General features: G+C 38.8%; 1 protein-coding gene across 7 annotated transcripts in view; it reads left to right on the top strand.

Moving 5' to 3' along the window:
* The window catches only part of LOC143032402 (acyl-coenzyme A thioesterase 5-like), a 110,992-nt gene that overhangs the window by 27,547 nt on the left and 57,949 nt on the right, over nucleotides 1-25,496 (top strand). For 6 of the 7 annotated variants that reach the window (XM_076197127.1, XM_076197126.1, XM_076197123.1 and 3 more), the window contains exon 6: nucleotides 239-441. In XM_076197127.1, the coding sequence (XP_076053242.1) occupies nucleotides 239-441 (203 nt within the window). Of the gene's footprint in view, nucleotides 1-238; nucleotides 442-15,911; nucleotides 16,767-25,496 lie in introns of those variants that run through there. The other variant, XM_076197124.1, reaches the window with a different exon arrangement.

Genomic DNA, 25,496 nt, shown 5'->3' with positions numbered 1-25,496 from the left:
TGCATGGATGATCCATCATCCAGGAGGCGCCAAGATGAAAGGGAGGGAGGGGTGGTGAATGGAAATGGAATTATGCCTTTTGACTTTGGCTGCTTCCCTTGTAGGGGGAAAAAGCCCTTGGTATATGTATGTTTAAAATATACTGAAAGAATTAATCTATTAAGTTTAGAGAACCTTTGCCATGTTGACTAGTAGTCAAGTGTTTTCTCCAATAACATAAAATATTTTGTTTCTTCAGGAGATGGACCTTTCCCAGGTGTTGTAGATATGTTTGGTACAGCAGGTGGATTGCTGGAGTATCGCTCAGCTCAGCTTGCATCACGGGGATTTGCTTCCCTTGCACTGGCTTTCTTTGCATTTGAAGACCTACCGAAGACACTGGAAGAATTTGACATAGCATACTTCGAAGAAGCAGTTGACTTTCTCTTGAAGCATGAAAAGGTTAGTCATTTAGAGAGGAAATCCATTGTACATATACACATGTGTGTATATATATATATATATATATATATATTTATATATGTATATATATATATATATATATATATATATGTATATACATACATCCATATACCAAAGGCTTTTTCCCCCTTACATGGGGGGGTAGCCAAAAAGAAAAAGGTATAGAAACCACTCCCACCCATTCCATTTCCTATATATTCCACTCCCCTCCACCCTCCTCCTTCCCTCTTATCTTGGGACCTCTTGGATGACGGGTCATCCCTGCATCCTGTCCACTGATTGGGTCAGAAGCAGTGTCGCAAGATGCAGTACATCCACAGCAAGGCAGCTTCATTGGCGACCCCCCCTCTCCGTCTCCTCATGCAGAAAAGGAGCAGATGGGGAGAAATCCCTTTGGGATGCGTCAAATTTTTTCTCATACATACTTCCTCACCCCCCCCCCCCCATCTCCCACCCACTCCCCCTCATGCATCACAGCATCGTCCATACACAACCCTCTCCATTCACCCCTATCTTCTGTCCTCTCCCGTCCTTCCTCTACAGACATTCCTCTCTTTTGTAATGCCCCTCTCACCCCATCCATCTCATCCTAGGATGCCCCCTCATATTCACTCCTTCCACCTCTGCCTTCCACACTTCTTTTACTCTTTCTTCACTCATTCTTTCCATGTGTCCAAACCATCCCAATACTCTTTCATCAACCCTATCTCCCAGCTCCCTTTCCACCCCTGTTCTCCTCCTCACCTCCTCATTTCTCATTCTTTCTAGCCTAGTAACCCCTATCATACTTCTCAGACATTTCATCTCAAACACATTCAAACTCCTTCCCTCTTCCTCTCTTTTGTTCCATGTTTATGCCCCGTGCAGTGCTGTTGGTACAATCACTCCTTCATATAACCTCCTCTTAGCACCCATTCCCAGATGTCTATTTCTCATTACACTTTTTAATCCACCAAGGCATTTACTCACTTCTCTCAATCTACATTCTACCTCCACCCCAACTTCTCCCTTTCCTGCCACATTCGCACCCAAGTATCTAAAACTATCCACTTCCTCAAGTCTTTCACCCTTTATGCTCACTTCCAGCCTGCTGTCACTCTCTCCCCTTGTACATCTCATCACTTTACTTTTGCCCACATTTATCTTCAGCTTCCTTCTTTCACACACCTTCTCAAACTCTGTCACTAATTTCCTCAATACCTCCTCTGATCCTGCTACAAGCGCAGTGTCATCAGCAAACAACAACTGGCTCACCTCCCACTTTTCTCCATTTTCTTTAACCATCTCCAACCCCTGACCATCCTTGCATTCACCTCTCGCACCACCCCATCCATGTAAAGATTGAACAGCCAGGGTGACATAACACATCTCTAATGAAGTCCCACCTTTACCTCAAACCATTCACTCTCTCCATTTCTAATCCTAACACAAGGTCTACTACTCTCGTAAAAACTCTTGACTGCTCTTAACAGCTTTCCTCCTATCCCATATATCTGCAGTACCTCCCACAGTGCCTTTCTGTCTACCATGTCGTAAGCCTTTTCCAGATCCATAAAGGCTCAAAAAACATCCTTCCCCTTTCCTATAGCTTTCTCACATATCTGTCTTACCACAAAAATCTGATCTACACAACCCCTACCTGTCCTAAACCCACACTGTTCCTCACCAATTACTCCCTCTGTTCCTCTCCTAATCATCTCAATCAAGACCCTCCCATAAGCTTTCCCAACTACACTCAACAAGCTGATCCCTCTGAAACTACTACACTTACACTTGTCCCCCTTTCCCTAGTAAAGCGGAACTATACAGGCACTCCTCCAGTCCTCTCCTAATCATCTCAGTCAAGACCCTCCCATAAGCTTTCCCAACTACACTCAACAAGCTGATCCCTCTAAAACTACTACACTTACACTTGTCCCCCTTTCCCTAGTAAAGCGGAACTATACAGGCACTCCTCCAGTCCTCCAGCACTCTACCCTCTCTTAAACAAACATTAAATAACCTCACCAGCCAGTCCACCATATAAATATACAGTCGAACCTCGAAAGCCCGGACTAATTGGGGGGAAGGGTGGTCCAGTCATGCCAAATGTCTGGTCATCGAAAATATCGCCCTAACACCCGTAGATTTTCATAGCGGTATACGTATAAGTAATGTATGATATGGCATAGAAACACATAAGAATAATACTCTAACACTGTAATAATAATACTGTAATAATAATGCTATAATACTAATAATTCTGTAATAATAACTGTAATACAGGCATGTAAATGTACTGTATATACAGTGTACTGTACTGTATTTTTTATTACGTACACTGTAAATATCGGAAGGTATGCATGCGGGACAGTGGTGGCGGCCAGGGTTGCCGCGTTTTCTACACTGCCGTGTAGAATGGGAGTGTTGCCATACCGGGGCATACATTTTTCTTGGGCGTGTGCAGACTTTCATAGCAAGATATACTTGTCAAACTTTGACAAAATGTTGGTTCTAGTTTTTTATTCTTGAATGTATATAAGGCCCCCATGCCCTAACATATTCAGTAAGATATAATTTTTTTTCTTTATATTATTATCGCTAAAAGAAAGCTGAAACTTTAGCGTAGAATTTTTTCCTACACGGTAAAAACGTATCTTTTGGGGTATGATATTTTATAAGTAATACAATTACCAATAAAAGTCATATTTTGATGTACCATTTATTATTTGATAACTAGTTCTATGATTTTTAAACAAAAGTTTGAGTTTTTGAACGTTTTTAACAGCCCGCTGATATGTAGAAAACATTTCCTCATGTCCTTGTGCAGTTGCCACATACCGCTATTTTACTACGTTTTGGTACAAAATTCTACGAAATGGCAGCCCTGGTGGCGGCTTGACTGGGCCGGGTTTGAGTACACATGTACAACCGTAGCTGCGACCTACCGGACAAATAGGGAACTTTGCTTGAAAAGTCCGGCCTTTGTTCATTTCGACCGGTCATACGAGGGTCGGGGCATTTGGGTTCCAGGCTTTTGAGGTTCAACTGTATATATATATATATAACAATGGCTATTTCCCCCTTACAAGGGAGGTAGCCAAAAAACATGGGCATAAAATTCACTCCCACCCATTCCATCCCCACATACTCTACTTCCATTCACCTGCACTCCCTCCATCTTTCTTGGTTCATCCTGGATGACAGGTCATCCTTGCATCTTGCTCAATGCCTTGGGTCAGAAGCAGTGTAGCAAGACACAGCACATCCATAGCAAGGCAGATTCACTTAATCAGCGATTCCTCCACTCCATTCCCTCACGCAGAAAAAGAGAAGACGGGGAGAAATCCCAGTGGGCTACATCAAAATATCATTCACACATACTCCCTCACCCCCATCCCCTGCCCACTCCTATCCATGTATCATAGCATCATCCATACACAACCACTCTCTACCCACCCCCACCCTCTGTCTCCTCCCTTCCTTCCTCAACAGACATTCCCCTCTTTCCCAATGCACCTTTTACCCCATCCATCCATCTTGTCCTTGGTTGACCCCTCATGTTCACTCCTTCCACCTCTGCCTTCCGTACCTCTCTTACAAATCTTTTTTCACTCATTCTTTTCATGTATCCAAACCATCCCAATACTCTTTCATCAATCCAATCTCCCAACTTCCTTACCACCCCTGTTCTCCTCCTCACCTCATTTCTCACTCTATCCAGCCTAGTAACCCCTATCATACTTCTCAGGCACCTCATCTCAAGCACATTGGGAAATTGGGAAAAATTTAATAATGAAGAAACAAAGTTGGAAGAGAAATGGGCAATTTGGAAGGAAATCTGTAATGAAGGAGTGGATAAGTATTTACCTAGACAAAAACAGTGAAGGGTATGTATAAAATCCTGGTATAATAAAAAGTGCAGTGAGGCAAAATACAGAAGAGATAAAGCCTGGATAAGGTGGAAAAAGAAAAAAAAACTGAGAAATGGAAAATATATACCAAATAAGAAATGAATATGTAAAAATACATAGAGAAGAAAAGATAAATTATGAAAAGGACATAATAGACAAATGCAAAGATCAACCCAAATTATTTTATATGTAAATGGCAAGCTAAAAAATAAACTGGAAATACTTAAATACGTCAAGGTAACAGAGAATTCACAGAAGATATAGAAATGGCAGACATTATGAACAAACATTTCAAATCTGTATTCACCAAAGAGGAAAAAAATCTACAAAACTGTGATCAAGGAATTGAAGTAAGATTTCCTCCATTGAAGAAGTTAAACATTACTCAGAATGAAATAAGGAATCAAATATTAAAGCTTGATGTTAACAAGTCACATGGCCTGGATGGAGTTGCAAACTGGATACTGAAGGAATGTAGACAAACTAACAAGAAAAATATACAAAATAATTGAATGCTCACACAAAGAAGGAAAACTACCAGGAGACTGGAAATATGCCAATATAGTGCCGATATATAAAGGGGAAAATAATGAAGACCCAACAAATTATAGACTGGTGTCCCTACCGAGTACAATAGTTAGAATTTGTGAGAGAATCATCAAAGATAGATAGATAAAATATCTGGAGAATAATATACTGAACCCGAGGCAATTTGGATTCAAACAAGGAAGATCATGAACCACTACTTTAATTTGTTTTTATTCAAGAATGATAGATATATTGCAAGAAAGGGATGGCTGGGCAGACTGTGCCTTCCTGGACTTCCAAAAACCATTTGATAAGGTACCACACAGAAAATTACTATATAAAGTGGAAACAATAGGAGGCATACATGGAAAACTATTGAATTGGATGGAGGACTTCCTACATGGAAGAAAAATGAGATTGGTGCTCAGAGACAAATTAATATTCAAAATGGGAAGAAATGAGTAGTGACGTCCCACAGGGGTCAGTACTGGCTCCGATAATGTTTGCTGTATATGTAAATGACATGGACGAAGGCATTGAAAGTTACATGAACTGCTTTGCAGATGACGCAAAATTATTAAAGAGAATAAACATCAAAATAGACTGTGACTTATTGCAGAGGGATCTGAACAAAGTCTCAGAGTGGAGCAAGAGATGGGAGGTAGAATTCAACATCAAGAAGTGCAGTATAATTGAATTTGGAAAAAGCAAGAAGAGAATATCAGGACAGTATAAAATTGATGGAAAAGAAGTAAAGAAAGTAAATTCTGAAAGGGACCTAGGAGTAATCATCACCAAAGACATGTCGCCAGATAAACATATAAATAAAATAGTCGGAGAAACATACAATTTGTTGAGATCAATAAAGGTGGCTTTTAAATACCTGGATAAGGAAATGATTAAGAAAATATTACAAACACTGATAAGGCCAAAACTGGAATATGCAGCACTGATATGGTCACCCAGTACAAAAAAGAATATAAGAAAATTAGAAAGAATACAAAGAGCAATGACAAAGATGGTCCTAACACTTTCAAACCTGACATATGAACAAAGACTGGCTGAACTGGAATTGCCAACCCTGGAGCAAAGAAGAGAACAAGGGGTCCTACTAACCATCTACAGAATTATGAAAGAAAAAGAATGCCTTCATAGAGAGGACTTATTAAAGTGGGACAGAGGAAAAATAAGAGGACATGCAATGAAACTCAAAAAGGATAACTACAGAAGAGACTTGAAAAAGAACAGCTTCCCACACAGTGATAGATATATGGAATAAATTGGATGAAGAAATAGTGTGTGCAAACACAATACAAGAATTTAAGAACAAACTTGGTCTTGCGAGATACAAAAACGGGTCACCACAAGCATAGCTCCCCTTCTTGTATAATACAACTAGGTAAATACAACTAGGTAAATACATAGGCATCATCATATGAGAGAGGTTAAAGTTATCCACTTCCAGTCTTTCTCCCTTAATACTTATTTCAAATTTGCTGCTATCCTTTTCCTTGTATATATCATCGCTTCAGTTTTACCCACATTTATCTTCAACTTCTTTCTTTCACTCACCTTCCTAAACTCTGTCACTAACTTCCTTAATACATTCCTCTGATCCTGCTATGAGTGCAGTGTCGTCAGCAAACAACAACTGATTTATCTCCCATTTTTCTCCATTTTCTTTAACCATCTCCAATTGCCAGCCCATTACCCTTGCATTTACCTCTTGCACCAGCCCATCCATGCATAAATTGAACAGCCATGGTAACAGGACACATTCTGGCAAAGTCCCACCTTTACCCAAACCACTCACTCTATCCATTTCTGATTCTAACACAGGCTCTACTACTCTCATAAAAACTCTTGATTGCTCTTAACAGCTTTCCTCCTATCCCATATATCTGCAATGCATCCCACAATGCTTTCCTGTCTACCTGTCATAAGCCTTTTCCTAATTCATAAAGGCCTAAAACACATCCTTACTTTTCCTAAAGCTTTCTCACATATCTGCCTTACCACAAAAATCTGATCCATGCAACCTGTCCTAAACCCACACAGTTCTTGATCAATTACTCCCTCTGTTCCTCTCCAAATCCTCTCATAAGCCTTCCCAACTACACTCAACAGACTGATCCCTCTGAAAGTACTACACTCACACTTATCCCCTTTTCCCTCGTAAAATGGAATTATATATATGCACTCCACCATTCCTCCAGCAATCTACCCTCTGAAAAGAGAAGAAACAAGCATTCACAGGTTGGTTGCAAAGTAAGAAGAGATAATCATGAGAGGTATAAAGAAAAGAGAAGAGTACTTCAGTGTTTTTTTAAGCTATTTTGTAATAGGTAAGCATGTAGTGGAGTGGAAGGAGGTTTCTTCAAGGCTAATGTGGATGAAGGTGAAACTGGGAAAGGAGATGTGGGTTTTTGTAAGTGCATATGGGCCTGGTAGTGAGAAGAGTGTAGAAGAAAGGGAGGCTTTTTGGATAGATTTAAATGAGTGCATAGAGGGATTAGGGTGGAACGTCAGTGTAGTAGTATTGGGAGACCTTAATGCTAGGGTAGGAAATGAACCAATTGATGGAGTGGTTGGGAAATGTGGAGTTCCAGGAAAGAATCTTAGTGGAGAGTTGATGGTGGAGATGTATCTAGAAGAGGGTTGATGATAGCAAATACATTGTTTTGGCAGAAAGTCAAGCATAAGTACACATGAGAGAGGTTGGTGGATGGAAGGGTGGTAGAGCATTAATGGACTATGTAGTGGTAGATAGGAGTATAATAGGAAGACTTAAGGATGTACATGTGCAAAGGGGGGAGAGTGGGGGAATATCAGATAATTTTTTGGTGGAAGGTAAGTTGAGAATGGAGGATAGATGGAGAAAGAAGAAAAGGACAAAAGGTAGGGAGGTGCTTAGAGTGAACTCCTTAAATGAAAAGGAAAAGGAGGAGTACAAGAAGCTGAGAGGAGAGTGGGAGGGAGTGAAGGATAGAGTAGAGCTAGAAATGGAGGAGGAATGGGGATGGTTCAAGAAAGACGGGAGGAAATAGAAGGAAGGGTAGTGAGTGGTGGGATGAGGAAACAAGAAGGTTGTAGAAGAGAAGAAGCGAGCTTTCACAGATTGGTTACAAAATAGGACGAGGGAGTCATATGAGAGGTACAAAGAAAAGAGAAGAGAAGTAAAGCACAAGGTAAAGGAGGCAAAGAGGAAAGCAGATGTGAAATGGGGTAAGAGTATGACAGAACATTTTGAAAGTAATAAAAAGATGTTTTGAAAAGAAATTAAGAGAGGAAGAGGAGGCGAATCAAGTAGAGAAGAAAAGCTAAAAAGTGCAGAGGGAGAGATGATAATGGAAGAGAAGACAATAAGGGGAAGATGGGTAGAGTATTTCAGGGTGTTGCTAAATGTGAAAGAGGATAGGGAGGGAAAGATAGTTGCTGTGGGAAGTGCTAAGAAAATGAGAGTGATGAGTGAGGAAAATGGAGGAGAAATAAGGAGGGATGAAGTGAAGGCAGTTGTTAAGATGATGAGAGCAGGTAAGGCACCTGGTCTGGATGGATGCCATGCAGAATGTCTGAAAAAAGGAGGCACAGTGAAGGTGGACTGGCTGGTGAGGTTATTTAGTGTTTGTTGGAGAGAGGGTAGAGTGCCAGAGGACTGGAGGAGTGCCTGTATAGTTCCACTTTACAAAAGAAAAGGGGACAAGTGTGAGTGCAGTAGTTTCAGAGGGATTAGCTTGTGAAGTGTAGTTGGGAAAGCTTATGGGAGGATCTTGATTGAGAGGATTAGGAGAGGAACAGAGGGAGTAATTGGCAAGGAACAGTGTGGATTTAGGACAAGTAGAGGATGCGTAGATCAGATTTTTGTGGTAAGACAGATATGTGAAAAAGCTATAGGAAAAGGTAAGGATGTTTTTTGGGCCTTTATGGATCTGAAAAAGGCTTATGACAGGGTAGACAGGTAGGCACTGTGGGAGGTTTTGCCAATATACGGGATAGGAGGAAAGCTTCTTGGAGCAGTCAAGAGTTTTTACGAGAGTAGTAGAGCATGTGTCAGGATTAGAAATGGTGAGAGTGAGTGGTTCGAGGTAAAGGTGGGACTTCGTCAAGGATGTGTTATGTCGCCCTGGCTGTTTAACTTATACATGGATGGGGTGATGCGAGAGGTAAATGCAAGGGTGGTGGGTCAGGGATTGGAGATGTTTAGAAAATTGAGAAAAGTGGGAAGTGAGCCAGATGTTGTTTGTGGGTAAAAAGTAAGGTGATGAGATGTACAAGGGGTGAAAGTGGCAGCAGACTGGAAGTGAGTATTAAGGGAGAGAGACTGTAGAAAATGGATAGTTTTAGATACTTAGGTGGGAATGTGGCAGGAAAGGGTGGAATGGAGGTGGAGGTAGAATGTAGATTGAGAGAAGTGAGTAAATGCCTTGGGGGATTAAAAAGTTTAATGAGGAATAGACATTTGAGAATGGAGGCTAAGAGGAGATTGTATGAAGGAGTGCTTGTGCCAACAGCACTGTATGGGGCAGAAACATGGAACATAAGAGATGAAGAGAGAAGGAGTTTCAATGTGTTTAAGATGAGGTGTCTGAGAACTATGATGGGAATACTAGACTGGATAGAGTGAAAAATGAGGAGGTGAGGGAGAGAACAGGGGTGGTAAGGGAGTTGGGAGATAGGGTTGATGAAAGAGTATTGGGATGGTTTGGACACATGGAAAGAATGAGTGAAGAAAGACTAGTAAAAGAGGTATGGAAGGTAGATGTGGAGGGAGTGAACATGAGGAGGTGACCTTGGATAAGATGAATGGATGGGGTGAAAGGGGCTTTGGGGAAGAGGGGAATGTTGGTTGAGGAAGGACGAGAGAGGACAGAAGACAGGGGTGAATGGAGAATGGTTGTATATGGATGATGTGATGCATGAGGTGGAAGGGGTGGGGGGGGATGAGGTAGTATGTGTGAGAAAAATTTGATGCAGCCCAAAGGGATTTCTCCCTGTCTTCTCCTTTTCTGCTTGAGGGAATGGAGAAGGGGGGTCGCTGATTTAATGAAGTGGCCTTGCTGTGGATGTGCTGTGTCTTGTGACACTGCCTCTGACCTAGGGCAGTGGACAAGATGCAGGGATGACCCATCATCCAGGAGGTGCCAAAATAAGAGGGAGGGTAGAGGGTGGAGGGGAGTGGAGTGTATTAGGGATGGAATGGGTGGGAATGGTCTTTATGCCTTTTTCTTTTAGGCTACCTCCCATGTAAGGGGGAAAAGTCTTTGGTATATATATATGTATGTTGTATTTATTTTGCTGGGTTATTATTATCAAATTAACTGCATATGAGAGTACATTGATGATTAGTTCTGGTTCAGTATTTATATTTATCAATATTTATTTTTGGTTTGTATATGCAATATTATACCATTTTTTGTGAATTTATTGTTCCTAGTCCTTTATTTTGTAGTTTATAAAATGGCGAGGTTTGTATTCTTATCATATTGCTGTTGTAATACTGTTTCTTGCTACATTGCTTCTGACCCAGGGCAATGGATAAAATACAGGGATAACCTGTCATCTATGAGGAGCTAAGATGAACAGGAGGGAAATGATATTTGATGGGATAGGAATGGGTGGAAGTAGGTATGTGCCTTTGACTTGGCTACATCCCATATAAGGGGGAAAAAGCTCATGGTACATAGATATAGATTATTGTTATAAGTTGGTGACAAAATGTATTGGGTCACATAAAATTAACTACCTAAACAGTTATAAGCAGGATAGTAAGTGGAACCATTCCACCTTATGAAAAATCTGCAAAAATAGAAGCTACAGGGTGGGGTAGAGCAACTTGCTTATTTGGAAAGTCAATCAAAACGAAAGTAATGGAGATATATATTTAATTTTTTGAACAGCATCAAGTTCAACATTTAAATTTTATGTTTTCCCAGTTTTAAAGATTATATCAGGCAGATGGCATCCATTATTCTCAATACACTGCATTAATCGAAATCGGAAGTTTCGTTCAACTCTGTCAAGCATATCGACGGGTATGTTGGCAACAGCTTGACAAATGTTGTTCTTCAGGTGAGCCAGGGTCCTAGGACGATTTTTGTAAACAAGTGATTTTAAATAGCCCCATAAAAAATATTCGCAGGGTGTTAAATCTGGCAACTGCAGATCGCCCCTCAAGGAGATGAGGCATCCTAGGATGTGTTACCGGAAAACAGACATTGACACATTCGCTGTGTGTGCCGTGGCACCGTCCTGCTGGAACCATGCATCTCCCTCATCCGTCTGGTTGAGTGTTGACAGGAAAAACTCCTGAATCATGTGGACATAACAGGCATGCCAAGAAGCGCCTCACATGCATTTTCTTGAGCAACAAAATCGCGTGGATTAAGTTCCTGCACCACAGCCAATTTGTAGGGATGAAATTTTAGTTCTTCATGAAGGATTCCCTCCACAGAATGAGTAGACAACCCAACAGAAGCTGCATGTTTGCAGGCAGAGCATTGAGGGGATCGCAAATCAGAAAGCCTTATTGCGACAAGGTTTTGGGGTGACCTTACTGTTTGTGGAATGCCATTTTTTTTTTTTTTTTACATCACCATTTTCCCTTAAGTTGTTTACCTATGAAACAATTGACTGCCGGCCAGGAATAGACCATGGGGCCCAATATTGAAATGTGTACGGAATGCAAGTTGTGTGGCTATGATTGAGCGACCGCTGGAAAAGTATACCTCAACAGAGAACGCGCCCCCCACCTTCGTCCACTCCATGATGCTAACTGAAAAAGCGGACCAGTACAACTTTATGCCCCGCCCTTTCGAATGTGCCTACCCACACCCTCCTTGAAGCAACCATCACTTCAGGGTGCCATATTCAAATAAGCAAGTTGCTCTGCCCCACCCTATATTTACCTAGTTGTATCTTACAGAAAGGTGAGCTATGCTTGTGGTGTCCTGTCTTTGTATTTCATCATATCTAGATTGCTCTTAAATCCTTTTATTGTTTTTGCACACATTGTTGTTTTGTCTAATATGTTCCATACATCCACCACTCTGTAGGGAAAGATGTTCTTTTTCAGGTCTTTTCTATAACTGTCCTTTTTGATCTTCCTTCCATATCCTCTTATGTTTCTCTTATCCCAATTTAGTAAGTCTTCACTATCATAATTCTATAAATGGTCAACAAGTCACCTCTTTCTCATCTTAGTTCCAGAGTCGGCAACTCCAATTTTAAGAATCTTTCTTCATATGAGAATTTTGATAGTGTTGGGGCCATCTTTGTAGTTGCTCTCTGGATTCTCTCAATCTTCTTTATATTCCTTTTTTGTACTGGGTGACCATAGTGTTGCTGCGTACTCCAATTTAGGCTTTATCAATGTGACTAGTATTTTCTTTACCATTTCTTTATCCATGTAAGTAAAAGCCACTTTTATTTATCGTAGTAAGTTATAGGTTTCACCATCAGTTTTGTTTATATGTTTGTCAGGGGACTTATCTATTGTCAGGTTGTGTGTTTTATCCATTTTCTTTCTTTTTGTGTATTTGTTTTGTAATGTGTTTGTTAAGTTGAAGTAGTTGTTTTTTTCTTTGAGTTGTGTGTTTTTCTTTCAATATTCTCTATTTTTTGTATGAGGGAATGAGGAGGGAGGGTTTCCATGTAAATGAAGTGGTCCTGCTGTGAATATGCTGTGTCTTGCTGCACTGCTTCTGAACTGGAATGTTTCTAACCCTACATTGCATCTGACAGGGATGACCCATCATCCATAAGGAGCTAAGATGAGAGAGAAATAAACGGGTGATGGATAGGAGTGGAATGGGTGGGAGTGGGTGCATGCCTTGGCTAGCTACCTCCCACATAAGGGGTAAGAGGTCCTTGGTATATAGATAAAATAACCATCAACAAACAGTTGATGAGAACCATTCTAGAATGTGGCTTCAAAGCAAGGTTCCCAGTAATCAGCAAATCAGTCATAAACAATTTACAAACACTAAAGAATGAAGCATAGAGTAATAACAGGATGCACCAAAAACACTTGTATAGGACACCTATATTCAGAAGCCCAAATCCTTCCAACAGAGTCACATGAAAATGAGAGGAACATAATTTTATGCCAGAACCCTAAACAATACACACTCTTCACAAGCATCACCTTTAGAATGCAACAAAAAACTACACCAGCAGCATACTACTCAAACATCTACCACAATCTACCACCCAAACTACAATAAGAACACTGTAAAACAATTGCTCATAAATAATTCTGTCAATAGTGATAAAGGGTGTGTGTACAAAATACCTTGTATATCATGTAATCAGTTTTATGTTGGTCAGGCTACTAAAACACTCAAAACACAAATCAGTTTGGACACCCAGCACCAAAAAGAATATTAAGAAACTAGAAAGATTACAAAGAGCGACAACCAAACTAGCACCGACTCTCGCCGAACTAACATATGAGCAAAGACTATCCAAACTGAACCTACCAACACTGGAACAAAGAAGAGAAAGAGGAGATTTGCTGACTATCTACAGAATAATGAAAGGAATGGAAGTTTTAGACAGGAACGACCTGTTAGTGTGGGACAACAGTAAAACGAGAGGACACGGAAAAAAACTGAAAAAAGATAGCTATAGAAAAAACTTGAAAAGGAACAGTTTCCCACACAGAGCGATTAATACATGGAACAAATTAGACAACAAAACAATATGTGCAAACACTATACAAGATTTTAAGACAAAACTTGATGCGGAGAGATACAAAGACGGGTCACCACGAGCATAGCTCCCCTCCCGTATATTACAACTAGGTAAATCAACATAAGAAATACATTAGAGAGAGAAACCAATCTAGTGGCATATTCAACCACATAAACCATTTTAACCACCCAGTTGACTGGGATAATGCTAAAGTCATCACACAACAATAGTATCATAGAAATTGAATTGAATGCAGTTTGATCAAATCTAGTAAGGGAATAAATGTTAATCTCTATCAAGGTTTGTACAAATGAGATAGTTATATTTGCCATGAAATTTCAAAATTATTTAAATTATAATATACTAATTATGAACAGTTGTCCCATACTTGTTGGTTACCAGGACGGTATCAAATGTCATGTGTATTTCTTCCATTACCTCTCCGAATTTCCTCTTCACCATGTCTCACTCAGTCATATATTCTGTAACTTGTTTCTTCATTTTATAATTCCTTCTTTGTATCAGCACTGAAGATGTAATTATACAAAAGCGCTCTGCTTCATTAGTTTACTTTTCCTAGTGGTTACTTACGCATTTGTGAACATGTGTTCCTAGTGTTTTTATTGCATAAAACAGTATTTGTAACCTTAAGTTTCACTGAGTGAAAAACTTGTAGCCCCATGGTGGCTTGTAACAGTCCACAGGCTCTCTCTTTGGGAAGAAACTTTAGACTGCTCTTTGTGTTGTACTGATGTAGTACTGTTTTTTATGTCACTGACCTAATTTTACATTCACTTATGGTTCCAGCTTGGATTGTGTCCTCTTGGGTATTCCAGTAGCTTATGCATCTATACAGAAAAGTGTATTTCTTTGCATCCCTCAGCACTATGATTATTTCAAATTTGTTCCTGAATTCATGAAGCACTCCTGTCCTAAACCAAGAGATTTTCTCTGAATTTTTTGTAGAGGTACGAGTGTAATTGGTGTTCATAGTGATGAAGGAAATAATGTTCTCACCTCTCACTGATGAGCAACGTAGTGTATTTACCTAGTTTTATTTACCTAGTTGTATTTTGCGGGATGAGAGCTATGCTTGTAGCGACCTGTTTTCGTATCTCTCTGCATCCAGTTTATTCTTAAAATCTTGTATAGTTTTGGCACTCACTGTTTCTCTATTTAATTTGTTCCAGACATCAATCACTGTATGTGAGAAGCTATTCTTTTTCAAATCTCATCTGTAACTGTCCTTCTTTAGCTTCTCATGCCCTTTTGTTTCTCTTCTGTCCCATTTTAATAAGTTGTCTCTATCAAGAATTTCCATCCCTTTCATAATTCTGTAAATGGTCAACAAATCACCTCTTTCTCTTCTCTGTTCCAGTGTTGATAGATGTAATTTATCCAATCTTTGTTTGTATGTCAAATTTGAGAGTGTAGGTGCCATTTTTGTTGCTGCTCTTTGAATTCTTTCTAATTTTCTTATGTTTTTTTTTGTGCTAGGTGCCCATAGTGTTGCAGCATACTCTAATTTAGGTCTTATCAGTGCAACCACTATTTTCTTTACCATTTCTTCATCCATGTAGTCGAAGGCCACTTTCATTGATCTTAATAAGTTAAAAGTCTCTCCAACTAATTTATTGACATGTTTATCAGGTGTCAAGTCACTTGAGATAATCACTCCCAGGTCCCTTTCTGAATCGACTTTTTTGACTTCCTTGGTACCAATTTTATATTGACCTGATATTCTATTTTTGCTTTTTCCAAATTCCATTATACATTTCTTAATGTTGAAAAGTTCACTTCACACCTCTGACTCCATTCCCATATTTTGTCCAGGTCTTCTTATAGCAATCTGTAATCATCCTCTGTTCTTACTCTCTTGAGTAATTTGGCATCATCAGCGAAAAAGTTCATATAACACTTCACTCCCTCATCCATATCATTTATATATATGACAAACATTAAAGGAGCCGATACAGAGCCTTGTGGGAGCCACTCATCACATCGTCCCAGTTCGAATTTTTGTCTCAAAATACCACTCATTTTTCTTTCACTTGAGAAATCCTTCATCCATTCCAGTAGCTTACCTTGTATTCCTATTATTTCAAATTTTCTTAATAACTTTTCATGTGGTACTTTGTCAAAAGCCTTCTGCAAGTCCAAGAAGGTGCAGTCTGCCCAGCCATCTCTTTCTTGTATTATCTCTAATAATTAATCTTGAGTAAAAACATATTAAGTTTGTGGTACACGATCTTCCACTTCAAAAACCAAATTGTTTTGGGTTTGATATTTTATTCTCTTCCAAGTGTTTTATCCATTTGTGATATTATATCTTTGCAGATTTTTGACTCAGGAGTTGGGGTGTTAGGAACCAGCAAAGGAGGGGACCTTGCACTCTCAATGGCATCATTTATACCCCAAGTTAAAGCAACAGTTGTCATCAATGGATGTATTGCTGCTCTTAATATTGGATTCCATACCTCAGATACTTTTATTTCTTCAATGCCTGAACAGCATGTTGATAATGTAAAAGTGGATGATCAAGGTATTGTGCATTGCTGTGCCACTTCTCCAGATCCAAGACTGTCTCCAAATTCTGTTTTACCTATAGAACAAAGCAATTCAGCATTTCTTTTTTTGGTAGGAGTAGATGATCGTGATTTAAAATCAGAATTGTATGCCCAGTTGGGTGTCCAGATATTAAAGGAAAAGAATTATGGTAAACATTATGATGTGTGCTCATATCCTGGTGCAGGGCATCTCTTAGAACCTCCTTACTCATTTTTTTGTCCAGTGTCATTCCATCACGTGGTTATGTTGCCTATAAAGTGGGGAGGAACCCTTAAACATCACTCTCTAGCTCAGGAGAAGGCTTGGATCAAGTTACAACAGTTCTTTTTAGAGCACCTTGTACCTAGTTCCCATCAAGAATCATCTAGGATTCAAAGCCAATTGTAAAGAAATATGCACTCACCTCCTTGAGGACCACATGTGCAGTACCAGCATCATCTAGTGATGACTAACCTGCACCTCGGCCAGCCATGTGATGATGAACACTGGATTCATTGAGGAATGCATGCCCTCAGTCTTTGTGAGTCACCGGTGTAAGAACATTTTGCCTCCAACTTCCCATGCATCACACCCTCATGTTAAAAAGGAACATGAGTTATGACCTGTCCATGTACATAAAGGCTGATGAATGCTGAAGATTCTGCTCACCTCGGAGCATCATATGTATTTTCCTAGTTGTATCATACGGGAAGGAGAGCTATGCTCGTAGTGACCTGCCTTTGTTGTGCTCCTTGTTTACGAAGAAATATAAATAAGTATAAGTAAGAGGTAGCTGTGCCCAATATAGTTAGAACAACAAGGAACACGAACAAATGTATGTAAATGTCATTATCACTTTACATTTGGTGGTGAATGAGACTAATGTTTCCTACATATGTGACTTTTATTTGTTATGTTATTTTAACTTCAAATTAGATAGTGAATGACTCTGGGTGTGTGGGTGTGGAGGCTGGACTTAAAGATTCAATTGTACAGACCTTACTCCTGGTTGTAGTTCTAACTGTGACAGCTAATCTCTGAGAGCGCTCAATGAACAAATACAGTCACTATCCGAGTTACGATGTACGCGAGTTACGACCACCCGTACTTACGACCACATCTAGCAGATGCCTATTATGAGTTTACTGTACATGTCTGGCAGCACAGCACGTAAGATAGTTGTGGCAACCGGCATTGCGTACGGCAGTTATGGCAGAGATGGAAAAGTTGCTATACACGTGGTTGGAAGATAATAGGCAAAGAAATGTGAGAGTGACATTGCAAGCAGTGCAAAGTAAGGCTACAAGTTAATTTCACATCTTGAAAGAACGTGCAGGTGAAGAATACGCTTCACACGAGTTCATAGTGAGTGCTGGGTGGTTTCGTTGCTTTCGAGAGCGTTACCAGGTTCACCACGTGTTGTTGAAAGGTGAGGCTGCTAGCAGTGATGCGCCTGCAGCTAAGGCATTTGTGGAAGAGTTTGATGAATTATGGATGAAGGATATTTACGTACTTACGACCATGTCTAGCTGATGCCTATTATGAGTTTACTAATACGAATACACTATAATAAGTATTTTCTTTCTTTAACTTACCATATTGTATTAACAACTAAGCAACTGAAAACAATACTGTATACAACTGTAGGAGAGAAGCCAAACGCAGAGTATGGGATCCAGTGTATTTAACGTTTCGCCCACCAGGGCTTCTTCAGAAATAACATAGTGGACAAACATCTGACTCCTTATATAACCTGAGCTTGCGGGGAGAAACGAACATGAAACTGGTGTTAAAAAAAAAAAGAAAAAAAAATTAGAGACTGAACAACTTTACACCAAGCTTAATGACCCCCTTATGGGTGGATAGCCTTAAAAAAGTCCACTATGTTATTTCGGGAGAAGCCCTGCTGGGCGCAACGTTAAATACATTGGATCCCATACTCTGCGTTTGGCTTCTCTCCTACAGTGCTGTTGCAGTCGTTGCTGTACCTATATCTCACACTTAGAAAGGATTGAAATGGATGAGAAAAATAGATCTTAAAATTTACATATATTTAGAGTACATACAACAATTGAAGAATTAAGAAAAAATTATTAAAAGGAAACTACAATTTAAAAAACTTTAAAATGGTAAGCAAGGTTATATTTAATACGTGTGTGTGTGTGTGTATATACAGGTATAGTATATACATACAGTACCTGCATATGTATATATACTGAAATACAGTACAGTATTAAAAAAAAAAAAAATAGAAAAAATTATAAAACTAAAACTAAAAAGCATTGATAAATAAACAGTAAACAGCTTGTATTTAATAGTATTCAATAGAAAAAGTTACTTAAAAATGCAACAGATTGATATCATGTATCCTAGAGTAGAACCCTTGTGTCGGCCATTTTGAATAGGATCCGACTTACGACCAATCCGACTTACGACTGGTTGGTTGGAACCTATCTAGGTCATAACTCGGATAGTGGCTGTACTTAGCTTTCGGATATATATACTTTCTTCATGAACTGATATAACTGACTTTGACTCTGTGGTAATAGTTTAGAGCTCTGACATTTAAACCTTTCTACTTTACTGAATGATTTTGGGTGTCCGAGCAGACTGAACTTCGCTTTGATGCTGGCTAGGAAGAAACCTCTGAATGATATAGGCTCCTCCTACAACTAATTATGATTGGCCAAGAATCTCTCTGTATAGTACAAATGGCCAATGGGGACACATGGAAACACACGGCTTTTGTAAACATTCCCGCCTTCCTCAGACAGGGCTTGGTTCATTCGGGGGTCAGAGGTCATGAATCCATTACAGAAGGGCGACCTCACAAGACAGAAAGTGTTATGGCTTGATAAGGTGCCGAGCATGCGATGCAATGACGAAAAGTAGGATAGACTAGTATCACTGTCTAGTATCAACCAGTGGTGATGATGCTGTCGTCAAACCAATCACATCGTTGTATCTCTCAGCATCTAGTTTGTTCTTAAATTCTTGTATTGATTTTTTTTTTTTTTCAGATCTCTTTTATAACTACCCTATTTAAGTTTCTTTTCATGTCCTCTTGTTTTTCTTTTATCCCACTTTAATAAGTCTTCTCTCTCAATGACTTCCATGCCTTTCATGATTCTGTAAATGGCCAGTAGATCTCCTCTTTCTCTTCTTTGTTTCAGGGTTGGTAGTTCCAGTTTTGATAATCTTTGTTCATATGTCAATTTTGAAAGTATTGGTGCCATCTTTGTCGTTGCTCTTTGGATTCTTTCTAATTTCTTTATATTCTTTTTTGTGCTGGGTGTCCATAGTGTTGCAACATACTCCAATCTTGGTCTTATTAGTGTGACTAACATTTTTTTTACCATTACTTCATCCAAGTAATTAAAAGCCACCTTTATTGATCTTAGTAAATTCTAGGTTTCTCCAACTATTTTGTTTACATGCTTGTCTGGTGACATATCTTTGTTAATAATTACTCCTAGGTCCTTTTTGGAGCTAACTTTTTTTACTTCCTTTATACCAATTTTATATTGCCCTGATATTCTTTTTTTACTTTTTCCAAACTCCATTATACTACATTTCTTGATATTGAAATTCACTTCCCAATTTTGGCTCAATTCCCAGACTTTGTCCAGGTCTCTCTGTAGTGATCCACAGTCTTTTTCTGTACTTACTTTCCAGGAGGTGCCAAGATAGGAGGGAGGGAGGTGGGTGGAGGGGAGTGGAATATATGGGAAATGAAATGGGTGGGAGTGATTTCTATGCCTTTTCCTTTTTGGCTACCCCTGTGTAAGGGGGAAAAAGCCTTTGGTATATGTATGTATGTACTTCCTTTAGTAGTTTTGCATCATCTGCAAAGAAGTTCATATAACATTCCACACCTTCATCCATGTCAGATATATATATATATATATATATATATATATATATATATATATATATATATATATATATATATATATATATATATATATATATATATATTTTCTTTACCATTTCTTCATCCATGTAGTCGAAGGCCACTTTCATTGATCTTAATAAGTTAAAAGTCTCTCCAACTAATGTATTGACATGTTTATCAGGTGTCAAGCCACTTGAGATAATCACTCCCAGGTCCCTTTCTGAATCGACTTTTTTGACTTCCTTGTTTCCAATTTTATATTGACCCGATATTTTATTTTTGCTTTTTCCAAATTCCATTATGCTACATTTTTTTATATTAAAGTTCATTTCACATCTGACTCCATTCCCATATTTTGTCTGGGTCTTGTAGCGATCTGCAATCTTCTTCTGTATTTACCTAGTTGTATTATACAGGAGGGGGAGCTATGCTCGTGGTGTATCTCGCAAGATCAGGTTTGTTCTTAAATTGTTGTATTGTGTTTGCATACACTATTTTTTCATCCAATTTGTTCCATATGTCTATCACTCTGTGTGGGAAGCTGTTTTTTTTTCAAGTCTCTTCTGTAGTTATTCGTTTTGAGTTTCATTACATGTCCTCTTATTTTTTCTCTGTCCCACTTTAATAGGTCCTCTCTATCAAGGCATTCTTTACCTTTCATAATTCTGTAGATGGTTAGTAGGTCCCCTCATTCTCTTCTTTGTTCCAGGGTTGGCAGTTCCCAGTTCGGCCAGTCTTTGTTCATATGTCAGGTTTGAAAGTGTTGGGACCATCTTTGTCATTGCTCTTTGTATTCTTTCTAATTTTCTTATATGTATTCTTTTTTGTACTGGGTGACCATATCAGCACTGCATATTCCAGTTTTGGCCTTATCAGTGTAATATTTTCTTAATCATTTCCTTATCCAGGTATTTAAAAGCCACCTTTATTGATCTCAACAAATTGTATGTTTCTCCAACTATTTTATTTATATGTTTATCTGGCGACATGTCTTTGGTGATGATTACTCCTAGGTCCCTTTCAGAATTTACTTTCTTTACTTCTTTTCCATCAATTTTATACTGTCCTGATATTCTCTTCCTGCTTTTTCCAAATTTGATTGTACTGCACTTCTTGATGTTGAATTCTACCTCCCATCTCTTGCTCCACTCTGAGACTTTGTTCAGATCCCTCTGCAATGAGTCACAGTCTATTTCGGAGTTCATGTAACTTTCAATGCCTTTGTCCATGTCATTTACATATACTGTATATAGCAAACATTATCGGAGCTAGTACTGACCCCTGTGGGATGCCACTACTCATTTCTTCCCATTTTGAATATTTGTCTCTGAGCACCTCTCTCATTTGTCTTCCATGTAGGAAGTCCTCCATCCAATTCAATAGTTATCCATGTATGCCTCCTACTGTTTCCAATTTATATAGTAGTTTTCTGTGTGGTACTTTATCAAATGCCTTTTGTAAGTCCAGGAAAGCACAATCTGCCCAGCCATCCCTTTCTTGCAGTATATCTATCAATCTTGAATAAAAACAAATTAAATTAGTGGTACATCATCTTCCTTGTCTCCTTATCTAAATCCAAATGGCCTTGGTTTCAGTATATTATTCTACTCCAGATATTTTGTCCATATATCTTTGATGATTCACAAATTTTAACAATTGTACTTGTTAGGGACACCGGTCTATAATTTGTTGGGTCTTCTTTATTTCCCCCTTTATATATTGGTACTATATTGGCAATTTTCTTTTTGGCTACCCTCTGTGTAAGGGTGGAAAAGCCTTTGGTATATGTATGTATGTATATTGGCATTTTTCCAGTCTCCTGGTAGTTTTCCTTCTTTGAGTGAGCATTCAATTATTTTGTATATTTTTCCTGTTTTTTTGTATTCAGGGATGGAATGGGTGGGAATGATTTTATGCCTTTTCCTATTTGGCTACCTCCCTTGTAAAGGGGAAAAAGCCTTGGTATATGTATGTATATATGTATTTTTCCTGTTAGTTCATCTATACATTCCTTCAGTATCCAGTTTGCATCTCTGTCTGGACCACATGACTTGGTCATTCTGAGTAATATTTAATTACTTCATTGGAGGAAATCTTACTTCAATTCTTTGGTCACAGTTTTATAGATTTTTTTCCTCTTTGGTGAATACAGATTTGAAATGTTTGTTCATAGTATCTGCCATTTCTATATCTTCTGTGTATTCTCAATTACCTTGACATAATTTACGTATTTCCCGTTAATTTTTTAGCTTGCCGTTTACATATAAAATAATTTGGGTTGATCTTTATACTTGTCTGTTATGTCCATTTCATAATTTCTCTCTTCTTCTCTACGTATTTTTACATATTCATTTCTTAGTTTGGTGTATATTTTCCATTTCTCAGTTTTTTTTTTCTTTTTTCCACCTTTTCCAAGCTTTATCTCTTGTGTATTTTGCCTCGCTGCACTTATTATACCTGTTTTTGTCTTGGTACATACTTATCTACTCCTTCATTATAGATTTCCTTCCAAATTGACCATTTCTCTTCCACTTTTGTTTTTTCATTATTATTATTTTTTTCCAATTTGCTTCTGGAAAGAATTTTCCAAGTTTCTCAAAATCTGTTTTGTTGTACATTAGTCTTCCCTTTCTGTGTTTTTTGTTAACTTCTATATTTGTTTCTTCATTTAATTCTAGTTCTATTAGTATGTGATCACTTTTTCCAATTGGTGTCGTGTATTCAATTTTATCCACAATTTCAGGTTCTGAAGTGAATATCAAATCCAATCTTGAGGGTTCATTGTTATTTCTATATCTGGCGTTTTCCTTCACCCATTGTGTCAATGTGTAATCAATGGTCATTTCCAGTGATATGTTTCCCTAGTTATCTTCTCTACCTTTCACAGTTATTTCCTCCCAACATATTTCTTTCAAGTTAAAATCACCCATAATTACCAGATTTCCTTCTTTCTTTAGTATTTCATTTAGTGTTTTTCTTGTGTCTTCCAGCATTTTGGAGTGTTCACTTTCATTCCATGCATAAGTTTTAGGTGGGACATAAATCACTGCATACTTTCTATTTTTCACATCTCTATCCTCAATTCTTATCATAATCAACTCCACATTGTTCTCTCCTTCTGTATTTTTTATCACATTTAGGCCTTTCTTGGTTAGCAGCATCACTTCTCCACCCTGCTTTGTTTCTCTATTTCTGTACCAACAATTATGTAATCCTTGGCCTATGCTATTTGGTGGTAATGATCCTTTTTATTTTGTCTCCACAATCCCCATTATATCTGGTTTTTCTTGTTCCAGATAGTCATTCAATTCATCTATTCCTGATATCAATCCCTTTATGTTGGTATAATATCTTTAATTTTTTCCTTTTCTTCCTTTTCTTCTCTCTCCTGCATTTCCTTTTCCCTTATGTACCATTCCCTCAATCTCAAGTCCATCACTCTCCAGAAAAACTCCTTCCTTTTGTTTTCTGTTCTTTTCTCGTTCTTTTCCCTAGGTTTCTCTTTAAGTGTCTTTTTCCTTTTCTGTTTCCTCATCACTCAGTTCCTTTTTCATTCATAGATTTTTGTAGTTTTTATTTTTTGCTAGTTTCCCTACGCTTGTTCATATTTCTTCTGTTATTCTCTGCGAACTAAGTTTTACTTTGAAAAGTCTATTCCTCTCTTCAGAATATTTACCCATCCTATAGATCTCTTTTATTGCCTTTTCAAGTCCTTAGCCCTCCTGTATTTCTTTTAGTATTTCTGTCACTATATTCTTCTCCTCTTTTTCCCTTTGGAACTTTATTAAACCATGTTTTTCTTCCACAGCAAGGCCACTTCATAAATTCGGCAACCCCCCCCTCTCCATCTCTCCCTTCTCACTTTAACATTTCATTTCTATAGTATATATAAACTTGCCATTTTCCAGGTTTTTTACCTTTTCTCCATCTTTTTCAAGTTCTGTTCCTTCTATCTTTTGCCTTACTGTATCTTTTGTTGAACCAGCATTTAATGTACATTATCTCTAGCTTCTGTCTTGGTATGTGCCTGTTCACCCCTTCATTGTAGTTATCCATTAAGATATCTCATTTCACTTCCACTTTTTTTTCTTCCATGTACAATTTTTCCCAGTTTGCATTCTGGAAGAATTTCTTTAGTTTTGCAAAGTCCGTTTTGTTATACATCAATCTCCCTTTCCTATGCTTTTCATTTCTCTCCATGTATATTTCTTCCTTTAGTTCAGTCTCAATGATTATATGGTCAATTCTTCCAATTGGTATCTTGTATTGGATTTTATCCACAATTTCAGGTTCTGTTGTAAATATTAAATCTAGTTTTGATGGTTCCTCATTATTTCTGTATCAGGTGTTTTCACTAACCCACTGAGTCATTGTATATTCCATGGTCATGTCCAGTAGTACATTACCCCACAAGTCTTCTTCTCCTCTCACTGTCATGTTCTCCCAACACATTTCTTTGCAATTGAAGTCCCCCATAATTACCAGGTTACCCTCGCCCATTAGTATCTCATTTAATGATTGCCTTGTATCTTCTAGCATTTTCATATGCTCGTTCTCTTTCCAAGCGTTCATTTTTGGGGGCACATAAGTCACCACAAACTTTCTACTTTTCATGTTCTTGTCTTCGACTTTTATCGTGATTAGTTCTACATTACCTTTGCCCTCAATGATTTTTGTCACATTCAAGTTTTTCTTGGCCAAGAACATGATTCCTCCTCCCTGTTTCTTGTCTGTTTTTACATACATACATATACCAAGGCTTTTTTCCCCTTACAAAGGAGGTAGCCAAAAAGGAAAAGGCATAAAATCATTCCCACCCATTTCATCCCCGAAAACACACCACACCCCTCCACCCTCCCTCCCATCTTAGCACCTCCTAGATGACGGGTCATCCCTGCACCCTGTCCACTGCCCTGGGTCAGAAGCAGTGTCGCAGGACACAGCACATCCACAGCAAGGCCGCTTCATTAAATCGGCGACCCCCCCTCTCCGTCCCCCCATATAAAGGAGAGGACGGGGAGAAATCCCTTCGGGCTGCGTCAAAAATTTTTGCTCACATACACTACCTCACCCTCATTCCCCCGTCCAATCCACCTCATGAATCACAACATTTTCCATATACAACCATTCTCCATTCACTCGTCTTCTGTCCTCTCCCGTCCTTCCTCAACCGACATTCCCCTCCTCCCCAAAGCCCCCTTCACCCCATCCATCCATCTCATCCTAGGACATCCCCTCATGTTCACTCCCTCCACATCTGCCTTCCATACCTCCTTTACTAGTCTTCCTTCACTCATTGTTTCCATGTGTCCAAACCATCCTAATACTCTTTCATCCACCCTATCTCCCAGCTCCCTTTCCACCCCTGTTCTCCTCCTCACTTCCTCATTTCTCACTCTATCTAGCCTAGTAACCCCCATCATACTTCTCAGACACTTCATCTCAAACACATTCAAGTTCCTTCTCTCTTCCTCTCTCAT

The sequence above is a fragment of the Oratosquilla oratoria genome, chromosome 13, assembly GCF_046742065.1.
Source record: "Oratosquilla oratoria isolate Oo_2021 chromosome 13, ASM4674206v1, whole genome shotgun sequence".
Classification (NCBI taxonomy): Eukaryota; Metazoa; Arthropoda; class Malacostraca; order Stomatopoda; family Squillidae; genus Oratosquilla; species Oratosquilla oratoria.
The sequence above is the reverse complement of the archived record's forward strand: the minus strand, read 5'-3'. Positions and strand labels throughout refer to the sequence as shown.